At 40.0% G+C, this 26,625-nt stretch overlaps 1 protein-coding gene across 4 annotated transcripts in view; it reads right to left on the bottom strand.

Annotated features, from left to right (window-relative positions):
* The window catches only part of Cenpe (centromere protein E), a 62,294-nt gene that overhangs the window by 5,729 nt on the left and 29,940 nt on the right, over positions 1-26,625 (bottom strand). The window contains exons 27-45 of one of the 4 annotated variants that reach the window (XM_076575020.1): positions 25,980-26,255; positions 25,710-25,856; positions 24,441-24,713; positions 21,961-22,119; positions 21,491-21,775; positions 19,398-19,685; positions 18,770-18,928; positions 18,297-18,578; positions 17,252-17,410; positions 15,749-16,009; positions 14,206-14,496; positions 12,990-13,076; positions 11,667-11,885; positions 9,949-10,146; positions 9,189-9,392; positions 7,578-7,805; positions 7,013-7,198; positions 2,845-2,957; positions 1,079-1,176 (exon numbers count right to left, since the gene is read on the bottom strand). In XM_076575020.1, coding sequence (XP_076431135.1) covers positions 1,079-1,176; positions 2,845-2,957; positions 7,013-7,198; positions 7,578-7,805; positions 9,189-9,392; positions 9,949-10,146; positions 11,667-11,885; positions 12,990-13,076; positions 14,206-14,496; positions 15,749-16,009; positions 17,252-17,410; positions 18,297-18,578; positions 18,770-18,928; positions 19,398-19,685; positions 21,491-21,775; positions 21,961-22,119; positions 24,441-24,713; positions 25,710-25,856; positions 25,980-26,255 — 3,913 coding nt within the window. The remainder of the gene's footprint in view (positions 1-1,078; positions 1,177-2,844; positions 2,958-7,012; positions 7,199-7,577; positions 7,806-9,188; positions 9,393-9,948; positions 10,147-11,666; positions 11,886-12,989; positions 13,077-14,205; positions 14,497-15,748; positions 16,010-17,251; positions 17,411-18,296; positions 18,579-18,769; positions 18,929-19,397; positions 19,686-21,490; positions 21,776-21,960; positions 22,120-24,440; positions 24,714-25,709; positions 25,857-25,979; positions 26,256-26,625) is intronic. The other 3 variants (XM_076575022.1, XM_076575021.1, XM_076575023.1) reach the window with 3 other exon arrangements.

The raw sequence follows: 26,625 nt of genomic DNA, 5'->3' as shown, positions 1-26,625 counted from the left end.
TCGATCTTATACCAGTCACTTCTATTTTATCCTTTGAAGCTTTCCAGTCAGGAACCAAGATCACTGCAATAGACACTTAGGAAGTTCAGGCCACATTAGATACCAGACAACATATTTAACATATTATTTTCATTTTCTATTACATTTAAAAACTAATTACATCACTTCACTTCTTGCCTTTTTCCCTCCCACCCCTGCCACACCCCTACTATTCCGTCTCAAATCGATGGTTTGTTTCTCTCTTTGATACTGTTACACATATAAACATAAACATTCAAACTACTGAGTCTTTTTGTGTGGCTTGCATACACAATTCCAGGGCTGACTACTCTGTATTTAGTGACAAATTATCATTCCTCAGAGAGGTTAATTCTCTCCTTTCCATTTTCTTTTGAGAATAAGCATAACACAGATATGCTATATTTTGTTGGGCATTTAGATTTCTCAAAGTGCTTTTCTACACCTGCTGGTTTGATGCTCGTGTGTATGAAGGTCAGGTTAGTTCACTTGGTCGCCGAGGGCACTCAGTCCAAAGACTTTACCCCAATTTTTAGCTAATGCTCATTCTAGTATATAAAGGTGCTCCAATACCCAGTCAGCATTCTTCCTCTAACAAAGCACATGACAGAAAAAAGAAAGAAAAGAAAAAAGCTGCTGCAAGGAGTATACAGAAAGAAATTGGACCCTTCAATCCCCAAACTATGTCTGTGGCAAATTTCAGTTTTCATGTAATTATCAACGTAGTATCAATTTATGAGCAGATCAGCTAATACTTATTCACTGTTATTATGTAGCCACTGGAATGTCTTAGTTGTATGCATATAGCTAAAACCTCCTTGGATGTGTTTGGTTTGTATTGGGAAGTAAGTTTTCCCTGGATAGTTGAGCCATTCTTACAGAAGTCAATACTTGAGTGATGTGTGAAGCTGTTAGGAGGCCTGCTCATTTCTGAAGGGAAACGGAGGAGGAGTGGATCTGGGGGAGAGGGGTGGTGGGAAACTCGGAGAAGTGGAGGGAGGGGAAACTGCAGTTGGGATGTATTGTAGGAGAGAAAAAAAATCTGTCTTCTTCAACTTACTTGAGGTATCCTGGGCTTGTTGATTTCTTCTAAGATTTTCTCTCAGCTGCCTTATCACTTCTTTTTGATGTTCAATAGTGGCTTTTATAGAACGAACTCTAACAGGAGTAAGATAATGAAAATATGTAAATGTCCAGGCGATCTGAAGTGGAAGGTAAACAGAACTGTTGCCGAGGGGTTTCTAAGTTGATGCGCCACACTGACATGATACCTTATGCTGTAGCACACCAGTCCCTGGACTACAGCTCAGGTCTGAAGGCTATACCCAAATGCAACCATTCTGTTTAGCCGTCCAAACAGTCCAGCTTAATTATTGAGAAACCAAGTCATTTAAAACTTCTAGTAAATGTAACAGGCATTAGTTATCTACTGAACAAAATTATTTTTGGAGACACTATGAACTATTACCATGAGTGATATAAACAGAAAATCACCAGAGAATGAAAAGGAACAGGAAAACCAAACCAAAGCAAACCAAACCAAACCACTAATTTCCATACTATCAGGAAAGCAAATCCTCACTGCAGCTCTGACTTGGGGCAAAGGAGTCAAAAGCCAAATTCTGTACTGCTCCCCAGGAGAAAGGGATACTTTATGAATTCAGTCAGCAATTCAAGAATTAATCAGAAATGATAAATTATAATCCTATATTAAAAATTATACTGTTCTTGGGCTGGAAAGATGGTTCAGCAGTTAAGAGCACTGGCTGCTCTTTGAGAGTTCAATTCCCAGCACCCACATGGTGGCTCACAACCATCTGTAATGAGATCTGGTGCCCTTTTCTGGCCTGCAGGGATACGTGCAGGCAGAACACTGTATACATAATAAATAAATCTTTATAAAAAGCTTATGCTGTTCTTAAAAACAATGAAAATAGTGCTGGCTGTTGTGGCATAGGCCTTCAGTCCCACTAAACAGGTGGTCTCTAAGTTTGAGGCCAGCCTGGTCTACAAAGTAAGTTCTAGGGACAGCCAGGGATACAGAGAAACCCTGTCTCAAAACACCAAAAACTATGACAATACATGCTGACTGTATTTTATAGGTATGCTATATGGTAAAAAGAGGATATGCTGCGGGGTCCCAAGTACCAGAAGAAAACAATCTTTACACAAAAACGCATTAGGAGAAAAAAGGAGAACCAAGCTGAAACCTCAGTCAATCAAACACCCGTGCACACACAAAAAGTAAAGGCTCTCAATATCCACAATATGACAAGTCACCTTTAAGTTTTGATTCAGATATCACTGAGGCAGAACCATTCAAAGACACCTTGCTAACCGATGAGAATCAAGCTTATTTTCTCAGCCCTGGGGATTGAAAGCAGGGCTTGGGACATGTCAGGCAAGCACCTTACTATTAGCTATACTGCAGCCAGACTGTGCTCAATTTTTTAATCATTTCTACATGTAACCACACTTTAATGAACTTGAAACTTATGGGTGCTTACATATTTTTTAAACGTAAAGAAACATTTTTACAAATTACTTTCTTTCTTTCTTTCTTTTTTTTTTTTTGTTTTTCGAGACAGGGTTTCTCTGTGTAGCTTTGCACCTTTCCTGGAGCTCACTTGGTAGCCCAGGCTGGCCTCGAACTCACAGAGATCCTCCTGGCTCTGCCTCCTGAGTGCTAGGATTAAAGGCGTGCGCCACCAACACCCGGCACAAATTACTTTCTAAAAAGTAAACAAATACAAAGATTTTTGTGAAGTTTATAAAGCAATGCTATGTGACTAAAGCCATGTTCAACAAAGCCAAAGACAGACTTACTCTACTTCAAATTCCTTGGCCTTTTCCTTCTTTTCCAGGTCAGTCTTCACCAGCTGCATTTTGAGATCCTCAATTTCTTCTTTATAGGGCAGAGCTCCTAAGGCAACTTTGTCCTGTCATAGAAGAAAAAGTAAAGAAAAACAATCATTAGTTTTGGTTTTGCTAGCTGTGAAGTGGTTGCCTTTGATGTAGCAGAAATGTCTGAAAACTGCCTACAACTTCTAACACAAGAAGGTAGTAAAGGCACATCCCAATATTTGATATGAAGTATATCTGAAACTATATGCAAACAAATACTGCTTCTTTAAGAAAATACTCTTTCCCAATGGAAAATGTGATATAATTTACCAGATGAACAGAAAAGTGGAAATGATGAAATGTGGGTTGGCGCCATGGCTCAGTGGTTAAGAGCAACTGGCTGCTCCTGCCGACAACCTCGGACAGCTCACAACTCTAGCTCCAGCACCAGACAAGCACGTGGTGCAGAGACACCCATGCAGGAAAAAGTCATACAAATGAGAGAAAAAATGAAACGCGTGAGCAAGGGAAAGGAGCGCGGCAGTGTGGGCACAGAGCAGATGGCGCTCGGGCCACAGAACCTCCCGGGTGTTCTGTGGCAGGACAGCTCAGTGAAACAAAGACAGCTATTTTGACTCAGGGAGTCCATATAACCTTACATGTCTGCAAAGCTGTGTATCTTAAAAGAATCATGACGATACTTGAATGCTTTCTACCTTTACTTTTTTGTGCAGGACTGGGGCAACTTGCAAAGTTAGCTCTCCCCCTCCACTGTGTGGGTTCTGGGGCACAGACTCAGGCTTGGTGGCAAGCATCCTTACCCACCGAGCCATCTCACAGGCTCTTGACGATTTGTAGAGTTTTATTTAGGATCACAGAAAAACAGAGTGTGGAAAACTCTCACACATGCCTTGTCCCTTTTCTTTTTACTTTCTACTAAAATTATGCATTAGTTCAGTGCATTTTCTACAAGTGAACTAACATTAGCATCTTGTTTAGGGTCCCGCTGTGTAGCCCTGGCTGTCCCGGAACTTACTATTTAGACAAGTATGGCTTCACTGCAGATCTGCTTGACTTTGAGAACCGGCTTTAAAGTGAGCAGCACCACACCTGCCTAGGACTAATACTTTTACAGGAGGGATCTAGATTCCCCACATTGTACTGACTCATCTTTCTCTCTCTCCCCGCTCCTGGCAAATGCTAATCATTTTACAGTCTTCCTAGTTTTGTCTGAAGTTTTTCTAAAAGATAGGGAGCCTTTTCAGGTGGCTTTTACTTAGAACTATGCTTTTAAGGGGCCTGTGTCTTTTCATGACTTGCTACATCTCTCTCCACATCCCCAGTTTTTACAGACAGGATCTTTCATATTCTTGGTGAGCTTTATTCCCAGGTTTATTTATGGGTGGCTACTGTGAAGGGGGTTATACAGGAAGGCAAATGATCCGCGTTAATTTTGTATTCCACCACTTTATTGAAGGTGTCTGTCTATCAGTTTTGAGATTTTCTGTGGGGTCCTTGGGGTCTTTTGTGTATAGAGCCACATCATCAGCAAAGAGGGATACTTTATGACTTCTTTTCCTATATTTACCCCTTTATTTCCATCTCATGAGCTACTGTCTTATTACTTTAGCTCATATTTCAAGCACTGTAATGAACAGGAGTGGAGAGAAGACACTTGTTTCTGATCTTAGTGGGAACCATGGGAGCTTTTCTCCTTTTGGTATGGTGGTGGCTGTAGGTTTACCACATCTGGTCTTTTAGGAATCATGGCATGTTCTCCTGTCCCAGGCTGATCTAGGACTTGCTATGTAGCTCCAGATGACTTTGAACTCCTGATCCCCATCTCATTTCCTATGGGCTGGGATTAGAGTTTGTGTCACCAAGCCTTCTTCACGAAGCACTAGGATGGAGCCCAGGGCTTCCGGCAGGCCCGGAAAGCACACCCCCGGCGGTGCTTCTCCCTTAGTCCTCTCACTACCTCAGGAGTGCAGCAACACTGTGCAGACACACCAGAAGGCGCCCAGGGGCTTCTGTGGACAGTGCGGAGTTCATTCTAATTTTTGTCCATTTCATATCAGGTTGTTTGATTTCCTTTCTGGTATATTTTCTCCTGTGTTATCTTCATTATTTACATTTCTGTCCATGACTTCTTTTGTCTTTTAAGAAGGGCTCCTGCTATGTGGGCCTGGCAGGTCCTGGGCCAGTGAGAGCATGCCATCCTCCCACCTCAGCCTCCTGAGCTGTGCGCTGTCATTCCTGGCTTATGAAATGCTCATGCGTGTCCAGGTGTCCAGCATCAATAGCTGATGGGTCACCTCTCTCCACTGAGGTACCTTTGTCCTTTTTAAAAAGATCCCAGGGCTGCCTTTGAGTGTGTCTGTCTTTAGGTTCTCTGTTGTGTCCCACTGATCTGTTTGACTAGATACTGTTTTAAAAGTTCAAACACACCGACAAGAAAATTTCAGTATATGCTGAAAGTGTAGAAATTGCAGACATTCTTTGGCTATGATACAAAGACATTATCACATAAAATACTGTCTAAACAATTCTTGCCTCAGGGAAATCAAAACTGGAAAAGCTGATTTAGAAATGATGACGGTAAGAACTCCGTGTGGCAAATGTATCACCTGTGGTTAGAGTGATATTCACAAAAAACCTGCTGGCCTTCAAGCGTTATTAGTTAAAAAGACTGAGATAGGAATTCCTAGCTACTAAGTTTAGCTCTTTAAGATTAGGTGGATTCTGTTAACTCTTTTTTTCTGCTAACTATTCTTCCACTAGAAACATAGTCCTCTGTGATTCTGATCTGAGCCCTCCTAGATTTAGAAATTTATAATGGAGGGGCTGGGAGATGGCTCAGCAGTTAAGGGCACATCTGCTTTTCCAGAAAACCCATGTTTCTTCCCAGCATTCACTTTAGGCAGGTCACAGGCTCCTGTAACTCCTGCTCCAGGTGATCAATGCCTCTGACCATCTCAGGCACCTGCATTAATCTCCCCCCCCCCCCAGTTAAAAATACTAAACATCTAAAAAAGAAAAATAAATAAAAGAATATGGGAAAATCCCTACAGGTTCATTTCAGTTCTGATTTGGGACATGGTGAATTTCTTATTTTACATCCCATTTTCAAATATAATTCTTTTTTTTGTTTTTGTTTTTCAAGATAGCATTTTTCTCTGTGTAGCCCTGGCTGTCCTGGAACTCACTCTGGAGACCAGGGTGACCTCGAACTCAGAGATCTGTCTGTCTCTGCTTCCACCACCACCCGGCTTATAACTCATTCTTTTTACATGTTCTTATTTTTTTACGATTCAAGCATTTTACTTTAGTTTTTGTGGTCATTATAATCTCTGAAAAAGCAATTGTACAGGATGGTTATAAAGGTCTATTATAGGTCAGATTTTAAACAAATCCATTGCTATCTGATTTGAGCAATTTGTAATGTTACAAGAAGAAATTTACCAAGATTTTATTCAAATTACGTTCTTTTTCAATCAATAAATGCTCTATTATATTACATGGCTGTATGCAGAGGATAAAATTAATATCCTTGGGAGTAAATTTTGAAGTAAGTATTTTGGATACTACAGATTTAAAAATATGATTGACAGAAACAATCTTTTTTTTTTTTTTTTTTTTTTCCGAGACAGGGTTTCTCTGTAGCTTTGGAGCCTGTCCTGGATCTCACTCTGCAGCCCAGGCTGGCCTCAAACTCACAGAGATCCACCTGTGCTGGGATTAAAGGCGTGTACCACTACCGCCCAGCAATAGAAACAATCTTAAAAAGTCAAACTATGAAAAGAATTTATGGATCTCTCTTCAGGACAGAACAAAGCCATATCCTGGTACATCATTCTGCTGGCCTGTAGAACCCTGATGCCTGAGGCAGTCTAAACCGACTTTGACAAAATGTGTTGCTTATTCCATTTTGAAATTCCTTTTTCCACTATACTAAAAATCATCAGTATTTTACATGCAAACATACTCCATTTCCTCCAGTCACTTCCTTTTGAAGTCTGAGAAATGAACTCGAGCCCTTACACAGGCGTCGTGGTAAGGTTGTAGTAAGCGGGGGGAACAGAGCATCCAATTATTTGCTCAATCCCACAGGCTACAACACGTTTTTATTTATGAGACTGGTCTGCCTTACCTGAAGTGTTTGTATTGTTGCCTGTGTGTTTTCAAGGCACTTTTTGGATTCATGAACTTGGCTCTGGAGTTCTGCTACTAAGTCCTTGGTCGCTGCCAGTTCCTTCTTCACTGTTGCCATCTGGCCTTCCTTATGGATGGCATTCTCTCTAGCTTCTCGTAAAGAGGCTTCCAGCTCCCGAATTTTCTGTTAGAGAAAGCACAGATCCATAGGGCAAATCCATAGTATGTTAAATAAGACAAAAATGATCATCTGTAGCTAGTTATTGAGTTTTCACAGACTCAATCAACAAGCAATGAGGTTAAATATTGTTTAATTTATCCAAATACAAGTCCTTTTACTTAGAAAATAAACTACTCTATATATAGTCTTGAAACTATGACTTGTTTCTTTAACTCATAGGAAAGATCTTACGTGATATCAAGTTTCATAATTAGTTGAATGGTAACTACAGTACAACCACATGTAAAAATTCAACTCATCACACATATTTACAATAGTGTATTCATATTTAGTGAATATATTGGTGCTATATATTTGCTCTAAACTCCAGGAAGTTTCATACCTCTGATGTTAGTTGTTCACCTACTGATGTGACATGAGGATTTTTACCATACTGTGTAGAAGAATGTGCAGTAGGATAAACCTGGGCAGCGGACTGGGAGACGGTCACAGCATGGTAGTCTTTAGATAGCTGTTCAGTCTTTTCTTTCAGTGATTTCAGGTAATGTTCCAATTCTTTGGATCTGGCAGCACTTCCTTCCTCAAACTCTGTTGACTCATTTATCATGGCCTATGAACAATAAGAGACACTATAGCTTTAAGATAATTGATGCATTAAAATTACATTAAAAAACAGTAGAATTCTAGGACAGTAGACATGCTGAGATTCATTATTTAGAATGTCTTAGGGCAGTGCTCAAGACAATGAATGCACATTTCTCTTTCAACATGTTGGATGTTAATAACGGTGTGAATAAGAAGGGCTTGAGAAGATCCTGCTGATCTGCAAGATCATTTCATTAATTTACAGTACCTCAGGAGGAAAAACTGAAGAACTGCGGGTTAAAGTCAGCAATAGCAGAGCTCACAAAGTAAACCTAACAATTATCTATTCTCTCCACTTCCTTCCAGACCTCAGCCCACTTTACTGATTTAAAACCCCTTTGTTATGTGTTTGGGTGTTTGGCCTGTATGTCTGCCTGTGTACCATGTCTGAGTCTGGAGCCTATGGAGACCAGAAGAGGCCACCAGATCCCCTGGAACTGGAGTTACAAACAGCTGTGAGCCAGCCACCATGTGGGTGCTAGGAATTGAACCCAGGTCACCTGGAAGACTAGCTAGTGCTCTGACTGGCTGAGCCATCTCTCCTGCCCCAATTTACTGATTTTTGCTAATTAATCTATAAATCTTATATTCCTGTGTAGACAATAACAGTCAAAAGTCACTATTCTCTTTGACATCAGAGGCTGGCTGATGCTGGGATGATGGGAATATGTCACAATACATTAAGAAGCCAACAGGATGTTCAACACCAGGTGTGAGCTTAGAATTCATGACTGGGTCAGATGTGTTATTTCGGTACAGGATCTTGGTAATAGGAGAGATTGATTATCTGTAGGGATGAGAGTTCTCTGTACTGATGGGTTAATTTTTCCATAAGCTTAACTAAAAAAAAAATACTGACATACATGCCATAAGCAAAACAACAATTGGAACCTACAGTTCAGATTAAAGCATGTGCAGACGGTGAAGAAGCTACTGAGGTGAATGTACACAGAGTCCCCCTGATGCAGCCAGCCGGGATCGCTTGTGGCTTTACCTCAGCGGCCGCCCACAGCCCTAGCAGACTTACATCTCAGTTTCCCTGAGGCCACTGGGGCAAAGGCTCACTCCTCACAAGCACTGAGAGGAGCATGGGAAGAGAACAGTGAGGAGAGGCAAAATCTCCCAAGTGGGAACTCAGTATCACATGCAAACAGCCCGCTACCTTCCCAAGTACAAACTGGTTTAATTACCTTGAAGAAACATAAGACAACAAGACGCAATTTTTATATAATCAAAACTTTCATAGAGAGCCCCTATGTATAAATATTAGCCAGTCTAACCCTTTTAGGAATGAGTAGAAAAATAAAAGAAGCATGAAAGAGCCCGGATGACGAACAATCACACTCACAATTACTTTGCTGTTATAGAGGTTATTCACTTGGCAGATGCTGTTGTTTTCTTTTTGAATGCCACTTTTAAGTTTCTCTGCATCAAAAGGAGTATTCAGCCACTTTTCTAAAAACTGAGTCATTTCTTTGCTATTACTTAGTACTTGTTGGAATTCCGTTTTTATGGTGGGGAAGTCATTTTCTGAAAAATCTTTGAGAATCTCCTGTGTGAAAAATAGGTATCGAACTATATGAACATTAGGAAAGATTTCACCCAAATAACATATAAACTATAAAAATATCATAACGGGAAAAATACCCACCGTACTCTACTTATTAGGATACTAGAGTAAATGGATTCTAATTTAAAACTATTCCAATTACGTGCATAAGAGAATGCTGGTAATACATTCTACACGACAGAGGTAGTCTACCTATAGGTTCTGGTGGCTCTTTTTCTATGCACACGGCAGGCCTCACATGTGTGTTGGGAACTGCAGCCAGCTTTACATTGTTGGGAGAGCAATAAAGTCCTTGCAGAGTTGATACAGGAAAGAATTCTGACTTCCAGTCACTGGTGCAGGAAGGCCCTGGGAAACCTACAATTCTCTGAATTCTCACTTGATGTTAAATATACTTCCTGTCTACGTAGGCCTGGCAACATCTAAACAGTCCTTGGGTCAGCTATCATTCTGGGAGTTCCTAGTAATTTCAAATGCATACAAAGGTATCTATTTACAAAAGGCTTAAAATCACATTAAAGGCATTAAAAAAGTATACCCCAATATGGCGGTCCATATCCTGGCTCAGTCTGAGGTTCTCTAAGTCTTTGGATGGAATATCATAAGCCTGTTGAAAGCTCCGCATTTTAATCTGAAGTTTATTCTGCTTTTCCACCTCCTGGATGACAGCCATTTCGACATTACTGATGACCTCATGCTGTTCTTCCTTCAGCCGAGTAATGTAGGTCAACACGTACTGAAGGAGGTAAATTGACAAACGAGACACTGTATTTAGGGGACAACGTCTGAGATGGTGAGGTCTCCCGTTTATTAGTTACACTATGACAGAGATGAAGAAGGAAGCAGCTACTCTTTATCCCCAACTTTCGCTTCTCAGCCCCTTGGGACAGAAACCCTTCCAGATTGCTGCTTCTATGTCTGACTTCCTATGGGACGTCTCATATGGAGTGTTTTAAAATGTCACATGGCACTTTCTATAAGCTCTCTTTTTCCTATTTTTATGTGTGTGACTAAACATGTGTGTTTGATGTCCATGGATCCCCTAGCACTTGAGCTCCAGATGGCTGTGAGTCACAGTGTGGTGCTGAGAGTCAACTCTGAGTTCTCTGGGAGAGCAGCCAGGGGTCTTGCCACTCACTGAGACATCTCTCCAGCCTTCTTATAATAATTTTTTGTTCTGTCAATCTCCTACTGTCAGACATTTGAGATTAAAAAACATATTTCATTTTATATAGTATTACATGTATACATGTGGGTACATGCACATGAGTTTAGATGTCCATGGAGCCTAGAAGAGACCTTCAGAACCCCTGGAGCCAGAATTTCAGGTGGTGTGAGCTGCTTTGACCTGGGTGTTAAGAGCTGAATTTGGGTTCTGTGTACAAACAGTAAATGCTCTTAACTGCTGAGCCATCTCTCCAGCCCCATATTGGATTTTTGAAATATTCTTCTAACAATCTTGTCTGACTAACAACCCCCAAATGTCACATGCTTCAAGATTTCTTTATCAAGCATCTTTAGATGTTTGGCTTTAAGGTAATGATAATTTTAATGCTACAATGTTCCCCAACCGCATAAATTTCGGGTATCCGACTGCCACAATCTATGAGAGGATTATCAACTGAAGAAACCCTCTATCTCCTGGAAAACCTCACGATTGCGAAGGCGCTTCCTCAGGGTTCTAACAGCAGGAAGTGACTGCTGGAGGAGGAGACTCTGGCCAGCAAGTCGCTGAGGGGGCTCAGCTGACTGAGCCGCCTCCATGTTGAGCAGGAGGCCCAGGGTGCAGCTTTGCTGAGTGATCACCCGCTGGGGTGGGCTTGCGGCCAGCGCAGATGTCCCAGTCATCCTCCTAAACTGTAACCCCAATTAATTCATTGGTTTACTAAGTTGAATTGGACTTTGGTGTAATTGGTATTTTGGTCTGTTATGGATTCCCTGTCTGGGGTGAGGGAAAATCTGTCACATAACAAACCTGTCAGTACCTCTATAACCGGTCACAAGCCTGCCTCACCTGATTATGAGATCTTTGGGATGTGACTCATGTGGACTCTGAGTACCCTCACATGGTGTCTAGGCATACAGGCAGAGCTCAAGTTTTGTTGAATGAATCCGATCTTCAGATGCATATTAATTTGTATATACATATTATATAGACAGTATATATGGTAACTCCCAAAGGACTTAAATACATTGAAATATACAATTGAAATTATAATTACATCAGTATAAGGCCAATACAAAAAAAGTTGGTACCTTAAGTTTCTTCAGGATTCTGTTGAATTCCATGGAACATCTCTGGTGCTCAGCAAGCAGCTTTTTAATCTCTTTGGTTTCTGAGTATGGAAGTGAGAGCTTGGCTTTTACAGTCATTGCCAGCTCTTTTTGGGTTTTAATTTCCTTCTCGAAGTCAAGAGAGAACTGATTCAAGCACTCATAATCATTACCCATTTCTGAGTACTTTTTCAGGAGCTCCTAAAGGACATTAGAATTCATTCTAATGAATACTAGAACACTGTAATACCTTCTCTTGGAAAAAAAGAAATTAAGACCTTTGTGCTTAGAAGATATAATTAGTAATTTTTAGATTATAGAAGCAATGTTTAATGTTGTGAAAACTAACCAGAGGAAAATATGAAAACCAACTTTTCTTTTGGTCTTTTGAATAAATTTAGTGTGCACCATACACCAGACTGAGAGCTGGCGTATGCTTATAAAAGCAGTAAGAGTCTGTGGATAAATCAATGACCATGACTCAACTTCCCCTCCCCATCTTGCTCTAGTCACTCCACACATTTCTGTGATCTGCTAATACTGTCTGGACTTCTACCTCTCCGTTATCTGTTTACATGATTAAAATTCATCTTTCAAAAGGGCTCTCTCACTGGCCAGTGGCTCTTGCCTTTAATCCCAGCACTAGGAGGCAGAGGCAGGTGGATCTGTGAGTTTGAGGCTAGCCTGGTCTACAGAGTGAGTTCAAGGACAGCCTTAGCTACACAGAGAAACCTTGTGTTGAGAAAACAAAAACAAAAAGAAAGGCTCTCTGCTTATACTCAACTTTCAGCATTCACATCTTTCCTTTTCAAATGTAGGTCATGTTGTGTCTCTCACACTGTACAACTCTCCAGCTGCTCCGACTCAGAGCAAACCCCAAGTCCTTTTGTGGCCTCACAGCCCACTCCAGCCCACTCCTCCATGAGCTCGACTTGCCTTACTTTTCACTAGCTTTCTCTCCGGAAACTCCTTGAACACAAAGCCTTCTCCATCAGCTTTGTACCACAGTTCCCCTATCTACCACATTCTTCCCCCAGAGTAAATCGAGCCCTTTACTGCTTTTAGAGATTTGCTCAGGATTACTTTCCCACACAGGCCTTAAAAAACAAATCACAAACTTGCACTGTGTCATCTGTACATATACGTGTACATGTATATGCATGCATAACTGTACTAGACCATACTGCTTACGAAAACATTTGCTATCATCTACCCACTATCCAGTTTCCTTTAATCCTCTTAGGCATGACAGGATGCCTTTGGAACAGTAGCTACAATGCCACGCAGCTCCTATAGGGCTCTTACTTTTATCCTGAGGCACTTTTCACGAAGGTGTTCTATACTGTGTTGTTCTCCATCATCTAGTAACCTCTTTGCATGGTTCTGATGGTCCTGGTACAAAGAAATACACAGCAATAACCACATGCACATCACATGTCTAATTATACATGCTTACATCTTACATCATGTTTCAATAACAGAATTAAATATTTCATTGTAATATAAAAACAGTATTAAAATAGGCAAAAAGAGGAAGTAATAATTACTGCCAAGCTACATGGTGAATGACTTCAACTCACTGAAGGAATACACGAGAAGTACATGATATCTAGAAAAGGATTTGCTCCTCATCAGGCCTTAGATTTCTAGTTTGTAACCTCTCAATGTCTGCATTAGAATTACTGTCACCAACTAAATACACCAGAAAACCCAAGCTTTGTATATTCTTCCACCTTGGGGAGGAAAGTCTACATTTTGTTCATATTCTTTCTTCGTCCGATTAAAAAGCCCAGAACAGACATACCCTCCCTCCTTAAACTGAGACATTAGTTTAACTTGGCCACTGTGACACCTAGGAGACTATCTGCTAGATACAGATATGTCAAACAAATTATGTCTGTCAATTTAGACAGGCCCTACATGTACTGGACTCACAAGTGTTTAGTGTTTATGATAAAACTGCACATTAGGCTTTCTATTTTACCTTTCGAACATGAAAATGAAGTTACAGACTTTCTGCTACTTTCTAGAGGAATGAATTAAACTTTTAAAGATTATTCTGAAATAAAGTCAAGAAAACTCCCTTTTAATCTCTACATTTTTTCCTTCTAACTTCAGTCATGAAAACCCATTTATTTCTAGAAGTCTATTAGTATAGGAAATGGAGGCATTTAATCTTTTGTAAATGTAGTCTCTGAAATATTTTTCCACTTAAAATAATGCTAGTTTCTTTTTGTGTTGTTTCAGAAATTTAGAAGGATAATAGTATATCTAACAAATCTTTTCTTAAAGATGAAGAATTTAATTTTCTGAAAAGCATTGTGGCTTTAATGTTTCCTTTTTGTGTTATAATTATTATACGTTTCCCACCACAGTTTAGTATCTACATAAGTATAAAAAAAATTAGGAGGAAGAGGAAAAACCCCAAACCCACAGCAGGCAAATCCAGATACCACACACTGTAACCACCCCTAACGCTTCAGTTTTAGAGCTACTGGGCGGCCGAGGGTTCTGAACTCACGCTCATTAGCATGTGACTTATGGTGTCTTGGGATTGTTCTCTTTCCACCTTGAGAGACTCTGTTATCCTGGTTAGCTCACTGTTTTCCTTGGCTATAATTCTTATTGCTTCAAGGTTTTTGTGAATTTTCTTAATCAAGTCCAAGTTATTTTCACCCACACTTTGCACATACGAATTCTGAGCCTCAAACTGATTTTTCAACTGCTCAATTGCCTTCATTTCTTTATAAACTTTACTGACATCTTCTTCCTCTTTAAGAAGCTGAAGCTCTTTTTCCTGAAGTTCTTGGATCTTGAGATAATTACAAAATAGAACAGAATAAAGAATCTCTTCACGGAAGGGCAATGTCTACTGTTGTGTATGTACACATACAATTTCAGAGTACCTGACGAAATCAGTGTTTCAGATTTTACAGTGTTTGCAGTCTGGACTTTGCTGGTTAAAAACCCCTGATCTGAAATCCTCCCAAATTCAAGATTTTGAACTTCACACTGGTGCTCAAAACCTTTCTAAAATTGAGCATTTCGCATAGCAGACAGGAATCCTTAGCCCATATTTATGTATTTTATTATCACTTCTAAGTGACTAATTACTTTTAATACGCTCAAAGAAAAAAATGTATGCTCAGTTAGAAATGAGCTCTACTTTATGCCTGGGGTACAAGAGGGCCAAAGGAGCCGGGCTTTAATCCCAGCACTCAGGAGGCAGAAGCAGGGGATCTGAGTTCGAGGCCAGCCTGGTCTATAGAATGAGTTCCAGGACAGCCAGGGATATAAAGAGAGATCCTGTCTTGAAAACCAAACCAAACCAAACCAAACCAAAACAAAACAAAGATCCAAAGGACCCAGAGCCCAAGTTCTGACGCAACCTTTCCCTCGGTGCTGCTCCCCACTGAACCCCTGACTTGTTTTCTCTGTCACCATCTTTTATGGTCAGAGTCACATAATTAATATGAGACTTAGAATTCCATCATATAGATGAGCCCCATTCAGCCAGTGCCTTGCGGGTAGATACTTGGCTTACTTCTAGATTTTGGTTACCACAAACCACTCTACACAGAACAATGTATTTTGGCGAAATCAGCGAATATACTGGTTGGGTAAATTCCTAGACGTGGTACTGCTGCACCAAATGTACTGTACGCACCGGGAAGTTTTCAAAGAGACACTGTTTGGCTGGGAAGATGGCTGAAAAGAACACTTGCTTTTTTTTCAGTTCCAGGAGCTCCAACACCCTCTTCTAGTCATTACAGGTACCAGACATACATACACACACACCCAGGCACCACACACACACACACACACACACACACACACACACACAGAGGGAGAGAGAGGGAGTGAGGAAGAGAGAGAGAGAGAGAGAGAGAGAGAGAGAGAGAGAGAGAGGGAGAGGGAGTGAGGAGAGAGAGAGAGAGAGAGAGAGAGAGAGAGAGAGAGAGAGAGAGAGAGAGAGAGAGAGAGAGAGAGAGAGAGACCATCTCTGGATGCTGCACGTTCAGGTAGAGTGGTGTCTCTAGACAGGAAGAAGGCAAACAACTCACCTTTCCCATGGTGTCCCTTAGGCTTTCCTCGAGCTGGTCTTTCTCCATCCTGAGCATTTCCTCAATTCTCTTTAGACTGTCTCTTTCTTTTATTACAGATTTCATTTCCTCAAGGTTTTCGTGAAGCTTCTGAGCCAGGTTTAAATTCTCCATCTCTATCTTACTCAGAGTTAAACCCTGTTCCTTGAGTTGCTTCTGTGCTTTACTGGCGTCTCCTTTTAACTTAACAAGTTGAAGTTCATTTGCCTTAAGTTCTTGAATCTGAAGACATGAAATCACATTAGGACACTGACTCTTTAAGAAAAGCTTTATTTTTCATTTTTTAGACTTAATTTTTTATTACTGCTTTATTTTATGGTTAAGGGTGTTTTGACTACATGTATGTCTATGCACCATATGTATGCCTGGTGCCCATGGAAGTCAGAAGACGGTGTCAGATCTCCTGGAACTGGAGGTAAAAGAGAGTTGTGAGCTGCCAGGTAGGCTGTGGATATCAAACCTGGGTCCTCTAGAAGAGGACTACTCATTATGTGAGTGAGGTGCTCATGAAGGTCAGAGATACAGGAGCCTCTGGAGCTGGAGGACCAGGCTTTGAGCCACCTGACATGGATGCTGGAAAGTGAACTCCAGTCCTCTGCCTTTTAACTGCTGAGCCATTTCTCCAGGCCAGGATACAGACTATTTTAAAAGAAAGCTGAAGAATAATTTTGCTGGGAGTGGTCATTCATGCCTTAATCCCAGCACTCTTAGGTGGAGGGAAGAAAGAATAATTTCTAAATTGACTAAGATAGTAATCTTTCCATGTTATTCTCATTAATGTTTTCTAAAGGCACCCACCCAGCTTTCTTTTGAGGTATAACACATATAAAGCATACTAATCTTAAATGTAGAGTTTGGTGGTTTTTGTGTTTTGTTTTTGTTTTTGTTTTCTTTTTTTTTGTTTTTTTTTTTTTTGAGGCAGGATATTCTATGTAGCCCTGTTAGGGAACTCTTGCTGTAGACCAGGCTGGCCTCGAACTCATAGAGATCTGCCTGCCTTTGTCTCCTGAGTGCTGGAATTAAAGGCATCCATCCACCACCACAGCCCGGTTCAGTTATTCTTGATATATGCATGCATCTATAAAATCACACCCCAGACCAAACTAGATAGTATTTGCAGTATTCAACATCTGTGTATCCTTTCCTTGAGGTTAATATTAATCTAACCTTTAACATCCTGGATCAGTTTTGCTTCCTTTTGAAGTGAAGACGACAATGGAGTCATCCATTCACTTGCTGATATTTAGGTTGTTTTCATTTCCCCGCTATTTTGAATAAAACTGCTATGAACATTCTTGTAGACTGTGAAGAAGAATGATCCTTGTCCTTTTCAGTACACACCCAAGGAAAGGAAACGCTAGGCCTTAGAGTGAATACTGCCAAATTGTTTCCCAGTATGGCTGAACCTTTATAACCTCAAATGCTTTTTTTTAGGCATGAACAAATGGGATGCCCAATCAATACCTTTTCTTGTAATTTAATATTTGCATCTTCCAATTCCATTTTCATACTTGATACTTCATCTGTCTTCTTGGACACAATCCCTCTGAGTTTGTCAATAGTTTCTTGGTGCTCTTTCAGATCCATGTGAACAATTCTTAGTTTCTCTTCCTTTTCTAGATCCTTTTAAAACAGGAACATATCTCAACATTAAATAGTATTTTTAAAAGTAAGTGATATATTTTCTTAGTTTAAAAAAATCATGTTTTTACTTCTTTTTTTGTTGTGAACTGGGAGTTGAACTCAAGACCTTGTACAAGCAAGCAGATGTTCTGATATTGAGTGGGACAGTCTGCTTTAACTCCTTAAAAAATTACCTTAATTATTATTATTATTATTACTATTGTATGTGAAAGCTTCACATGAAATCAATGGACAGCTCTGTGGTGTCTGTTTTCCCCTCCTTCCTTTACACAGGTTCCGGAGAATGAACTCAGATCATCAGGCTGGTGCAGCAAATGCTTTACCCGATGAGCCACACTGGGGGAGGAGGAGGCTGCTTTTACTGCTTCATGTTCTGTATTGTTAGAAATCCATAGACCTTTCCTTCCTATTTCATTTTCCTATACTCTTACTTAGAGGCCAACATATCACACATTTTACTTAACAAACTGCTTCCCCCTTACTGTGCCTGAGCTGCTTGTACAGGACCTTGGCCTACTGCTTGTATTTACTGCCCGTTTCTTCCCAAGACACAGTAAGGTTCTTTCCTATCACAAACTGCTACTGCTCTGACCTCTTGGCTTTCATCTCTGCATTGGCTCTGTGTTTCTTTCTTATTTACTAAGACGGTTGGTTACATCTACATGTTTATGTATACACTCATTTGCTTATACATTTCTTTAACAACTGAATCAATATATACCTAGGTTAAAATTCCATAAAGAAATGCTGAATTCACAAAGTTCAGGAATACCAAACTGCCTGCCATTCCTGTCGCCATGATGGACTCCCACTCCCCGACCCCCCAGATGACTCGGAAACCTGCTATGGCAGGATGGGAACTTACACTTGCTTCCAGTTGCTGAAGACTCTTCCTCAGTTCGTCTCGCTGTACTCTGAGGGCTTCATCCATAATTTTTAGGTCGTCATTTTCCTTTGTAACAAGTCGTATTTCTTCAAGGTTTTCATAAACTTGTTGAGTCAATTTTAACTTCTCTATTTCTATGTTCTCCAGAGTTGAATTCTGGGCTTCTAGCTGCTTCTTCAATTGCTCCATTTGATCTATACTTTCACTGAGCTCAGCTTTCACTTGAGAAAGTTGATGTGCTTTTTCCTGGAGTTCTTGGCTCTTAATACAACCATATAATAAGTTAGAGCACTGACCATATGAACAGCCCCCCGCCCCCACTGCCCCTCAACAGTCTTAAAATTGAAGCAGCAAACCTTGTGCTTCAAATTTAGACAGGTTCACAGCCTGTTTCCTGGTTCATTACACAGAAGATCTGACTTCATTTCCCGACTACTCAGATGAAAAAATACCTGTGTTTCTAGCGCAGTATGTGCATGTACTAAGTCCCCTTGAATACGTGATATTTCCTCTGCCTTATCAGACACACTCTCTCTGAGCTTGCGGATAGTCTCCTGGTGCTCCTGCAGATGCTCACAAGCAACTCTCAGCTCCTCCTCTTTTTCCAGACCCTTAATTATTAGGAAAAGCAAGAATTGAAGAAATACATTTCAAACATAAGCTATACAAAAGGAAGTAAAAGTCTTCTTGCCCTCTCAGGCCTCTGGTCCTCACTCTCTTGAGCTGCTTTGGGATGTGACCACATATTCTAGATGAACCACGGTCAACTTATCTTTCCCCAAGATAGGACACTACAAATAGTGTCAGTCTACTTTGTTAGCTAAGGCACAGCATTCCATGATCCAAATATGCTGTTTATTTTTAATTATTTATTTTTAATAATAATTAATTATTATATTAATATGTCCCCTATTAATGGACAATATGAATGCGCTACAAATATCTTTGCAGGACTGTGCCAATGTGTAGAGTGTAAACAGTTACAACTAGACTCTCAGGACCAATTTTATACTTTGCCCACTTCAAGCCCAGTGTCAACTGGACATTAAGCTGCATGACGGCATAAAGATGGCAACTCACTCTAGTTACTGTCTCTTTAAGGCTCTCCTTCAGCTGGTCTCTCTCTATTGTGAGACGCTCTTCCGCACTCCTAAGCTCATCTCTTTCTTTTGCTACAGATCCCATTTCTTCAAGGGTTTCATGAAGTCTTTGAGTCAAGTTTACATTCTGCATTTCCACCCTCTCCAGCGTTGACTTTTGGTCCTCCAACTGCTTGCTCAAGCATTCCACTTCATATCTATTTCCTTGAGTATCATTAATAGTCTCCATTGCAAGACATTCATGCTCTTTGTCCTGAAGTTCTTGGAGCTGAGAAAAGAAGTTAGGTCACAGGTACACAGAAGTGGGCTTTGTTAGTTTTTAAGAGAAAGGAAGGTGTATTCCTACATCAAGGCAGAAACTTTTCCATTTAGTGATATAGAAATATAGGGTATAGATACAATAGGATAAAAGGGTAGATTATTGAATCTACTTTTAAAGAGCAACAACTTGTTTAAAATGTTTTATGTTGCTATGGATTTTAGTTTACTGATACAAATTTAAAGTTAATTTTGTTATACTGTATGTATATTTCTACTCTTGTTTAAGGTATTATGTTTGTGCAGCTCATTAAAATTGTAATGTATAATTAAGAAATACAAATTAATAGTCATCTACAATAGTCAAACTTATAGTCATGTTACTTAGGTTTTATAGATATGCAGAGATATATTTTAGTTAGGTAGGTAATCTTCAAACACTTCAAAGACCTACAGAATATGGCATTTAAAATGTTTTAAAAACTTAAAACTTTCTGGACAGTGAGACATGTCTACTCCTGGCAGCACCGATGTACTTCAAAGAGAAAGATGGGCATCGAAGACACTCCATATGGAGTTTATCTTCTTGGCAAAAATAGCCATTTGGGTTCTTGCCTGGACTTGCCTGGACTGCTTGACAAAATGTTGTATCAACTAGACATGCAGGACCCATAGGAAGGTGACCACTGAATTTTTTAGGTTCCTGCTTCACAGAGGAGACTGCCAGATACTCTAGAGGACACATGGAGAAGCGATTAACTCAAGGCCTACTGGCTAAAGATAGATGCTCCAACGTTGCAGATGAACTTTGGGTGACTGTCCAGGCAGCCAACTGTCTCTGTCATTCTAGATTCTTGGAAGTTGCTTACAATGCATTTCCTGTTTACTTAGGTAATATTATATCCTTCTGGGGTCTCTGATGTAGTTGAAGACTTAATAGTTATAATTTTGCTAAGTTATGATAAAAGATAAATTAGATATGAAACTTTAGACTCACAAATATAGGATAGAATATTTTCTTTAATTTTACCAAATACAAATAGACTAGATATTGTAACTATAATTCTTGCTTGATAACTGTTCGTTATATGTAATTTTACTAGTTAAAACCTTCCTTTTGGGAAATGCTGTGAGATAATGCTTTTGTACACTGGTTTAATAAAATGCTGATTGGCCAGTAGCCAGGCAGGAAGTATAAGCGGGGCAAACAGACTAAAGGAATGCTGGGAAGAGGAAGAGCAGAGTCAGGAGCCACCAGCCAGACACAGAGGAAGCAAAATGACAAGGCAGAACTGAGAAAAGGTACCAAGTCATGTGGCTAAACATAGATAAGAATTATGGGTTAATTTAAGTGTAAAAGCTAGTCAGTAATGAGCCTGAGCTAATAATGGCCATACAGTTTATAATTAATATAAGCCTCTATGTGTTTGTTTGGGTCTGAGTGGCTGTGGACCAGGAGGGAAACAGGAAAATTTCCAATTACAATTTAGTCTGATGCGTGCTGTGCTTTCTTTGATGAGAAATGGGAAGGAAAGAACAACTAAGTTCATGTGCTTTTCCACTTAACAAGGAAGGCCTTCTTCTTGTAACCCAGCATTTGACTTTCCTAAATCTCTCTGAGTACCTGCTGCTTGATCTGTCTTTCCTGAAACATTCCTTGAACTAGTCATTTCTATGTAGTCATTCAGATGAATAAACAGTTTTCAGTTCCCTTTAATCATTACAGAAAAATTAATAAAACTTAATAGGTGACATCACAATCATCTTAGTCCTATTTTTTTTTTTTGTTTCCTCCAAACTAGCAGACAGACTTACCTTAGCACCAATTTCTTTAATGTTTTCTTTCTGTTGTTCGATTTCCACATGAAGAGCCTCTCGTGTTCTTCTCAGTTCATCTCTTTCCTTAATTAGAATTTTTACTTCCTCTTGACTTTCTTCTACTTGTTTAGTCAACTGGAGCCTGTCACTTTCCATCCTTTGTAGTGCTGAGTCCTTGGCTAGGAGAAGCGCCTTGACTTTGTCTAGTTCTTTCATTTTCTCTTGAGACTCACTAGTTTCTTTTATATTAAGTTGTTCCTGTTTCTCATCAAGTTCTTGAACCTTCAAACATCGATGAAATAAGTTATTAGCACAAAATACCAAACTCTCTCTCTCTCTATTCCTCCCTCCCTCCATCCCAAGGAAAAAAATATAAAACAGGTTCCAAAACAATTCATTATGTAAACAGCAGTCTTTAAGTCAGCAATCTCCAAGTTTCCTCCCACTGCTTTTCACCCTCAATTTACCTTTCTCTCTAGTTCATCAGTGGCCGACTCTAGCTGTACACGAATACTTGACAGCTCAGTGTCCTTCTGGGAGAGGCTCACTCCTAGTGTGTCAATTTTTTTCTCTTGCTCTTTCAGGCAACAACGAGCAACGTTAAGTTCCTCTTCAGTTTCTAGATGCTTTAGTATTAGAGAAAATTCCAAGACATTTATGGAAATATAACCATTATAGTATAACTGACTCCTTTTTGAAAAAATTTAGCAATAAGGAAAAGCAATACAGAGCAAAGAGGAAACTGTCTTAGTTGCAACAGCCCTGGGATGCTGGGAACCTGGAGAGCCTGCTGCAGGCACAGCAGTCCACCTGTCTTCCTTTGACCAGTACAGTCCAATCACCAAGGTGCCGCAGTGGCAAGCGTGCACTGGCAGTAACCACAGCTCTCTAATTGGACTTAAGAGCCGCTCAATAAGAGGGACACCACACCTGGTACTGGGAACCCAGCCAAGTACTCAGGGCTGGTGAAGTCATGGCTCTTGGGAGGAGAACCTATACACATCTTTTTACTAAGCCAGCATAATTCCTAGCTACATTCTAAATATTTGTCCTTTCCCCAAGTTGAGCATTTCTATTTCTTCTCTCAGTGATGCTTGATGCCGACTCTCTGCCTCTGCTCCGCTCATCAGTTGTTCCACCTCACTCATTACTTCAGCAGTCTCACTGCCCTTTCCTCCCACAGTGAAGAACTGCTCCTGTTTGTGGAGCGCTTCTTGCATCTTAAGGGGATTCCAAGACAATACATTTGATAACTAAAGATAACTATAGAAGGAAGGAAATTAGTCATTTTCTTATGTAATGAAGATAGGATCCAAGGGCTCATTTACAGAGTAACTTTCTCCCATTCTCTAGGTAGTTAATATGATTTATTTAAGGACTCACTGTATTGTCAAGTATCCCATTAGACAAAGGCTAGAGATAAAATGGTTGAGTTTTTTTTCTTCTTTCTTTCTATGATTCTTTCTGCCAGAATCATACTTTAGGGGGAAAAGACAGATACTATGCCAAATTTCACCAAACAGAAGAGATAGGCTACTTAGGGCATTAACACCAAGCATACTTACTATCATGGGTGATTAGAAAGGGCTTCCTAGAGGACAGAAAACTGAGAGGTGAGGGATGAAAACACTAGGTACACAAAGGTGTGTAAGTACTGCAGGTGGAGAAATGATCAGAGCAGTCAAAAGTCCTGAGAAGTACAGAAGAGCATCCCAGGAAGGGAGGCTGCAGAAGGCTAGACACCGGCAGGCTCCATGGTCCCGGGCCTCATGGACCATGCAGTGGATTCTAGTTTTTAAAAAGGAACAGTAATATAGTGAACAAATTTAAGAAAGCATCACTTTGTCTCAGAATGGGAACTGTGTTGGACAAGTGTAAAAATGAATGTAAGGGGACGGGAGAGTTGGCTCAGTGGTTAAGAGCACTTGTTGAAAAGGACCTGGGTTCAATTCCCAGCACCCACATGGAGGCTCATCACTTCCTTGGGCACCAGGCATGCATGTGGTAAACAGATGTACAAGCAGGCAAAACACACATACACATAAAATAATTAAATTAATCTAAAACAAAATGAATATAATGGTGATACTGTATAAGGGTATTGGTAATGTGGACAGAAAAATGGGAGGGTTTTAATGCAGGTTGGGTGCGTGTGAGCAGACACACACACACACACACACACACACACACACACACACACACGCACACACACACACACACACACACACATACACACACACACACACATACACACACACACACACACGCACATACACACACACACACACACACACACACACACACACACACACACACACACACACACACACACCAAGATTTGGAAACTGTATTATAGAGTGAGTGAAGGGGAAGACAAAGAGCAGGATGGTTTCCAGGTTTCTAACAGAAGCAATGAAGAAGACGGTAATACCGTATAAGAGAAAAGGTTTGTTGACAATTTAATACATAATCTTCCTATTTGTCTCAGAATCCCAGAGTGCTGAGATTACATACAGTTGCCTAGCACCATGGATGGCATGGAGAAAGAAAGAAAATATTTCTTTCTGCTTTCCCTTTTCTGTGATTAAAGCAATGGTTCTTCTAAGTCAATTCTGAATACTTAAGAACAAGGTGTTTGGACAGTTTCAATCATTTCTTTACATTCAGGGGCAATTTCTAATTACTCTGTTTCCTGTCACTCCATGATTAAGAAACATTTGCAGAAAGTTAGTAATAAAGTTTTTAAATGTGACACAAGCAACCCTTTTCTAAGAATTTAATTTTGATAAAAGACTAGTTTAGAAGGAAGAAAGAAACTCATTTTATCCAAGCAGAGTGGTACATATGCCTGTATCCTAGAACTGGGGAAGGGGAGGCAGGAGAATGAGTTCAAGACCAAGTCTGGTTACATGAGACTATCTCAAAACAAAACAAAGCAAAGACTCACTTTAGCCAAAGCTTTCCTGGCATCTTCTCTCAGCTGGGCACATTCGACATGAAGTGCTTCTAATGCCGTTTTCAGGTCGTCCCTCTCTTTAGTGAGACATCTGATCTCTTCCTGAAGTTTCTCAGTCAGCCCAAGTCTTTCTATGTTCTCTGGTGGCTCTGAATCCAATGTTCTGGAGTGTTCTTCCAATGGCTTCAGTTCATTCACTTTTCCTGGAATCTCTCTGACTTCTTTCACATTAGGAAGCAGCTCTTGTTCTTGGAGCTCTGGGATCTTTTGATATTCATAAAGCACAAGGTTACTATCTAGAGAATTCATTTTTCCAATAGAAAAAGGTCAGGAAATTTTACCCAGCAATGAATGTGACCTTGAATCTTAGAGTCTCCCTTGGATCAATAGGCCATTGTGCACTCACTGTCAATCCCTTTGATTCTATGTGATGTCTACTTTCAGTCTGCCATGCTTTCTTTTCATCTTAGACCCGAAGTTGAACCAATCTTTATATATTAGAATCATCACACTATTAACTCAGCCAGTTACAGACTTAATTTCTAGACTGGTACTCAAACTAAAAGCAAAAAAGGAAATCATCTTAGGTGTTTAGGAACATTCCAATAAATGGATAGTCCCCATCTTTTGCTGAATTCAAATAATATCTCCCAAGTTTTCTGTTTGTGCACACTGATTGCCTATTCACTCTAATAACTAGTGGAATGTAACTTTGTCTATCATATTTCTACAGTCTTTACATTAGAATTGAGGAACTGTTTAAACATGTATATCACTGACAAAAAGACCTGTTTTATTATATACTAGTTTCAATGCTTGGCAGAGAGCAGGTTGCCCAGTTATCCCAATGTCATCTTTTCCACAGAATTTACAATTCTTTGATGGTGTCTTATTCATTTGATTACTCATTTATCTACTACATTATTCCACTACAGATCAAGGATTTTACCCCTGTTACCACTGTTTCCTTTCGCTTCTTTGGTAAGACAGGATCTTACATAGATCAGACTATCCTTAAACTCTCTGTGGAGTCCAGGCTGGTCTTGAACTCCCAATTCCCCTGCTTCACCTCCCAAGTTCTGAGGTTATAGGTATGCACCAGCATACTGACTTTCCCCATCATATCTGTAACCAACACTATGTCTGTCATAGTAGACAGTCAACAAATTCTTACCCAGTGAATATATCATAACTGCTCACTTATTTTCCTCCAAAGGAGGAAGGAAGACGTGGCCACGGACATGAAGAAAAATGACATACCTTTCCTTGCAGTTTGGCATCAGCCTTTTCCGTGTCCTGAGTGCTTGCTATTTCATCTTCTTTCTCAGAAACGCTCCTTAGCTCGTCGATGATGTCTTGGTGCTCTTTCAGATGTGTGTGAGCAATGTTTAGTTCTGTCTGTAGGCCCTTAGACAGTAAATGAAATGTAAACAATGTTACAGCCTTTGCTCAACACTGCCTCTCTTGCCAGATGACTGGGTTTCTAAAGAAACGTTTAACAGATAAAGAAAAGGCTACAGCATTACTTACTGTAGCATATTCTTTAAGTTGTCTTTTTTCTATTTCAAATGATTCCTGCAATTCCTTTAGATCATTTCTTTCTTTGGTTATAGATTTTATCTTCTCACAATTATCATGAAGTTTCTGAGCCAACTCAAGTTTCTCTGTTTCCATGCGTTCCAATGCCAATCCTTGGTTCTTAAATTCATTCTTTAAGCTCTCCATTTCAGTCATCTTTTCCTGCATCCTACTCACATCTTCTTGGGTACTAAGAAGTAGCTGCTGTTTTTCCTGGAGTTTCTGGTTCTTAGGAGGGACAATTATTTATAGTTATCATGTTGCAGATATTTTGCCAAATTTTTATGTAGTACCATTAACAGAACATTGTTGACATCAATGCAACCAGACAAGCAGCATTAAAAGTAAATTAGCCCTTAAAAACAATGTTGATGGTGGGTCAAACAGTTCAGAACCATCTAGAAACTGAGGATGTGAACTTGACTGGAAATGCAACTTTTACACATATAATTGTAAGCAATGAGACTAGATTCTTTTGGATTACAGTGGTCCTTCAAATCAGTGACAGAGAAGGTCACAGAGAAACCTGGAAAAGCAGATTATGGAAAATAGCATCAGAGACTGGAGTTCTGCAACCCAGGGCAGCTGTGAGCTACCA

The sequence above is a fragment of the Peromyscus maniculatus genome, chromosome 6 (genome assembly GCF_049852395.1).
Source record: "Peromyscus maniculatus bairdii isolate BWxNUB_F1_BW_parent chromosome 6, HU_Pman_BW_mat_3.1, whole genome shotgun sequence".
NCBI lineage: Eukaryota > Metazoa > Chordata > Mammalia > Rodentia > Cricetidae > Peromyscus > Peromyscus maniculatus.
This window is presented reverse-complemented; position numbering and strand designations above follow the sequence as displayed.